The 5,016-nt window shown below is 39.3% G+C and overlaps 1 protein-coding gene across 1 annotated transcript; it reads right to left on the bottom strand.

Moving 5' to 3' along the window:
* Nucleotides 1-11: 11 nt before the first annotated feature.
* Nucleotides 12-1,969, bottom strand: LOC103523676. Its single transcript, XM_017449286.2, has 3 exons — nucleotides 1,721-1,969; nucleotides 634-872; nucleotides 12-346 (listed from the first exon to the last, which is right to left on the bottom strand). The coding sequence occupies exons 1-3, from the start codon at nucleotides 1,947-1,949 to the stop codon at nucleotides 119-121; spliced, it is 696 nt and encodes a 231-aa protein (XP_017304775.1). The 5' UTR covers nucleotides 1,950-1,969; the 3' UTR covers nucleotides 12-118.
* Nucleotides 1,970-5,016: the final 3,047 nt, after the last annotated feature.

The raw sequence follows: 5,016 nt of genomic DNA on the forward strand, positions 1-5,016 counted from the left end.
CTCGTAAGTTTAGTAAGAGGAGGATACCAGTAACATTCCCTCGTAACATCGTCTGGGATGCATCTCCTCGTTTGAAGCAACGGGAAATGTCTATGCTATGGTTTCTACGCCACGATACTCACACCCACAACTTTCCTATCAGAGGCATGTGTCTCTCCTCCATTTCCTTGCCAGAGTAACACATGACGGACGTCAACTCCACACGGAATGAAATGTTGTGCTCTCTGAAAGCCTCGGCCAGAGTTGTGTCCAAAGAGGTCTGAATATCATTGGCCGTGCATACTTCTGGGACACAAAGTCCCCAGGAGAATTTCAGTCGACTCAATCGTATGGACTTATCGCGAGGCTGAAAAAGAAAAACGAGCCGAGATTTAGAACTAAGGAGGGTTGTACCCGCAAGCTTTACTGGACAAGGGGTTTTGCTCTAAAATCGGTCCAAAAAAGGTTGACCGACCCCTGCTCCGTTTTGGATGGCTTTGAATTTTGAATTCCTCAGAGCTCTATACTGATGGTCCTCTTTGGTTTTCGACCGACTGTCCTTTACGGGCGAAACGGCCAGTGCAACGCATGGAAAACATTTGAAATGATTTCTCCACCCTGGTAGGCAGGTCTGTACTTTTGAACAGCACTCACCCGCAAAAAGCTCCAAACAGTTTTATCCATGTCGTACGGGGGCCAATCTCGGGTTTGATTGTCGTAGAATTCCGGATAGAGTTGATGAGATTGGGGTGAGAATGTAGCGGTGGGAAGACAGAATTGAGTGCGAAAGTTTCTGATGGGAACTCTGGTTTGGATGCATTGGTCTGCGTGACCGAACTGAGTGTTATCTCCATCTATTAAACCTGATGGTGTTATGACAGACGCATCCAGCACTGTGAAAACCAAATAATTATATTAATGAGAGAAGGGACTGTTACCTGTTGTGCCCTCCACTCATGGTGAGATCGTCTGACATACAGTGAGTCAAAAGCTTCAGATTGTCTGAGAGACCTAAGTCTCGAGATTTTTCCGCCACTTACGCTCAGACCAGACCTGGGTCTGTCGGACGGTCTGAGTATGAGTGGCGAACAAGTGTAAGTAGACGATGCTTCACATTTTACTCTATTGATTGTTAGATAGATTAAAATCTTCACGTCTTATCCTTGTATGAGATTTACCTCTAGTTTCCTTATTTCTAGGCGCTGATTCAAGGAAGTCCCTTATCGCGTTTACAGTTAATTATACATAATACATATTAATTTTCCATGTCGATTTTACATAATCATGAAAACGTAGTTATACTTAGAGAGATAGATAGGGAAAAAACTTCATAACATGCATAAAAGAAGAAGAATACATGTTCAAGAGTACCTAGTAAATATTTGCCTGTTCTTACAGGTACTCATGAAATTACAGCAACGTGGTATCGTCTACAACTCTACAATCACCATTCTACAGTAATACTCGTATTGTAGGTACATCCTAACATGAACTTCTCTAGAAACCTCTCTGCAAAGTTTGAATGACTTGGGCCGAAAACTAAAGTCCTGAGAAAAGTGAACTTTTTCGACCTTTTTCTAAACTAAAGTCCTGAATAACGGCCGAACCGTACATTTCTCGAAGTTCGACCCAGGGAGACTTTTGATCTACATTTAATAAAGAACCTCTCTGCAAAGTTTCAGCTACTTGGATGGAAAACTGAATTCCTGAACACAGCTTTATTAGCTCCGTTGGCACTTACTCTGCACTGCCCAAAGGGTGCTGTTCCTCAAATGTGTCCTGTAGAGATCCCCCTGCCTTGTGCACTCTTTATTGCGAGTAGAACTGGGAGCATATCCCCACATGTTATCAGAGAACACTTTACTGATCCAAACAGTATTCAAACTGGTGTCTGGTCCTTGGCTTTGACACATGAGGACCAAAGTACAGCCGATTAGTGCTACGAGAGAATAGCCCGCTGAGGTGAACATCTAGATGGGGAAATACAGAGGTGGGGCAAAAGTTGGGAAGCGCTTGAATAACTTTGGAACGGCTGAGGATAAAGGCTTGCAATAAAGACGCGATTTGATGGATTTCTGTCTATTTCATTAATATTATTATTATCAAAAAAGAGGTTTGATAGAGGAAACTGTAATTTCTAAGGTCTTATCGTCCCGAAAGAGCGAAGGGAGAAGGAAGACAGGATAGCAGAAAGACAGCCGTTCCGAAAACGAACCTTATATGTTCAGCATAAAATCTCGCCTAGGGAATCGAACCCGCGACCTAGCGCTTACAAGACAGACGCGCTGCCAACCAAGCTAACTAGGCTGGCCTGACAGTCTGAAGCTCTCATATATTATCATTATGCTTAGGTACATCAATTATTTATTTATTTATTAGAAATTAGAGAATGGCTTAGATACCTATTGTAAGGTTAGATACATAGGTTTGTTGGCAATAAGACACCCTGATAAAAAACAGTTAGCATAACGGGAAAACTTATGGTAATTAAGCTTAATTAAATAAAGCTCCATTATAATTATAGGTACTTAATATATTGAGTATACAGTAGAACCTCGATTATTTCAACTAATTGGGCCCGGGGGTAGTTGAAGTGATCGAGGTTGAAATGATCCTTTCTATGATATGTCAATAAAATAGATATTTACTGATTATACCTATGGGCTATAGGTTATTTTTATCATTTAATCAATTTTTACTATTTTAAATTTAATTAATTTTATTTTCTTTAATGCAATCGTACTATATTCTATGTAATTGTATTGTAAACTATCCCGTCTGGGATTTTAAATAAATAAATAAATCAAATCAAATGATCTTTTCCTCTGATAAGATAGGATATCCTTTGGAAGATAGGATAGGAAGACCTAATTGAAAGTTGAAGTAGGTAATGGACGTTGAAATAATCAAGGTTCTACTGTTCTTACATAACTATGTTATCAGAAGATACCTCAGTTTGGTACCTACTTTGTAATGTCTAAGGGTGCACACCTTTATTGGCAAAAAGACTTACCCTTCTTGGCTAACAATGTCTTGTGGCAATTAATTCCCCAAGTTGAACTGATCCAAATTCTGATGGTCTCTACAAAGTGAATAAGTTAATTAATTATTAATACGTGTATCTGTTGTAGATATTATGTGTATCTGTTGTAGATTGTAAATCTTTCTTTGTGTAATTATAAGTAGGTAGGCATATTAAATTAATACCTATGCCTACCATACCAGTGTCGGATTAAGTCCACAGATAACAGAACTACTTAAAATTGGTCCACCATACTTCTTTATAGACTGTGCAAAAATTAAATATTCCAGCCTAGTTAGCTTGGTTCCCGCTCGGGATGAACTTTTATTCTGAATAATCTGAATAGATCAGATTCGTTCACGGACCACTTTCCAACATGAATTTGTAATGTGTGAGTTTTTGGCGCCTCCACCATTTGGTATGAAAAATAGTGGAGATGTCAAACTCACCAATTGCAAACATTGTAAAACACCTATTCAAAGAAAAAATTTGAAATTTTTGTTCATCCTCGGAACGGCTGACTTTTTCTTATCCTGTCTTCCTTCTCTCTTCGATTCCGGGACCATAAGACCTTAGCAGTTACATACAATTCTCTCTATCAAACCTATTGGGGGGAGAAAACGTTTTCCCTGTGGAACATCTATAAACTAGTGGTTGGAAGAGCGCCTTCGGGAGAACCCTGCCACTATAAATAAAGCCTAAAAAAATCAAATGAATAAAAAAAAGAAAAATCTAATATATAAAAATGAATATATAATAATAATAATAATAATAATAATAATAATAATAATAATAATAATAATATATATAATAATATTAATAATATAATAAATAATAAGAAGAAGAAAAAATTGTATCCCCTTAGCAATCTGAGCTACGCCAGCCGATACAAATCCTGGCTGAAAACACGCAACGGCAAAGACCTTCGGCATATGCAAAACAAAGTCATTACAGCAGAAAGTTAATGTTAATTAGGTTAATACTTCCAGTGGCGTATCCTACATGGAAAGCTAAGGGCATAAATGCCTGTAATTTGGAAACATCCCCCCCACAATTGAGTCATGAGAGGGCCCCCCCGCGCCACCTTTGGGGGGGGGGGCGAAAATGTAATGTAGGTATACCTCTCTTCTGCTGCCCCTACTTACCACTTACCGGAAGATTACAAGTGATTCTTCGTCCTGAATTTTAAAGCTTTTGTCCACACATTACCCGTCGCGTTCGTTGATGGATGGTCGGTCAACGAGGCTTGAATCTATGTGTCGATGCCAGTGAACGGTTTCATCGATCGACGATTGACTTTCAAGTGACGGTTTTTGTGACTATGTTGTGACAAACCTTAAGAGCAGTCCACCAGCAGATCGGGCGCAGAGCTACAAAGGGTTTATAGCTTCCCCTTTTGAATAGAGGCTGTGCTTCGGATTATGTGACTTTTCAGCTCATCGCCCCCCTTACGAAATTCTCTCTTTGGACTGGCAGGGGTGTGGTAGGGAGGCCATTCTTTTCCAAAGAGAAATTTCGCCTATGGATGACTAAAAAAGAGAAAAATCATCAATCGAATACAACTTAACTCACGCCACGCCCACTAGAAACTATAGTGTGTAATTCAAATAGGTAGGCTGACTCATGAGAACTTTCAGACCCGACCATCAGTGTATGGTGAAGGCTGCTGAACTCGGAGTGATAAGGATGCGCGAGGCTGAGCGCGGCTGAAAATAATTTTAAAAAAATGCTTAATAAATGTTCCTTTGTTTTTATTGACATCTCCTTTCCTTTATTGATATAATTTCAAAAAATTAAAAATAAAAGAGTGTCCGGATTTTCTGTTGGAAGCTGGAATTGTATATTCTTTCCTTTTTTTTCAACGGTCCTAACGCTTGACATGTTGGGTCATTATTATGGAACAATTTGGTTTCTTCGGCCAGGAAGCTCACCTTATGGTCGACCCAAATTAAAAAAAATAAGCGTGGGAATAGTCTTAGGAAGCCTATTTTCAGTCATTCTATATATTTTTTGGT

Source organism: Diaphorina citri, unplaced genomic scaffold (genome assembly GCF_000475195.1).
Source record: "Diaphorina citri unplaced genomic scaffold, Diaci psyllid genome assembly version 1.1 scaffold32655, whole genome shotgun sequence".
NCBI classification, from domain to species: Eukaryota; Metazoa; Arthropoda; class Insecta; order Hemiptera; family Psyllidae; genus Diaphorina; species Diaphorina citri.

Excerpts from the sequence above, each read along its gene's own strand:
- LOC103523676 (XM_017449286.2), bottom strand. The coding sequence starts at position 1,949 with ATGTTCACCTCAGCGGGCTATTCTCTCGTAGCACTAATCGGCTGTACT. Across the intron at positions 873-1,720 it reads CACCCTTTGGGCAGTGCAGA|TGCTGGATGCGTCTGTCATA; the intron begins GTAAGTGCCAAC and ends TGGTTTTCACAG. Across the intron at positions 347-633 it reads CTGTTTGGAGCTTTTTGCGG|CCTCGCGATAAGTCCATACG; the intron begins GTGAGTGCTGTT and ends TTTCTTTTTCAG.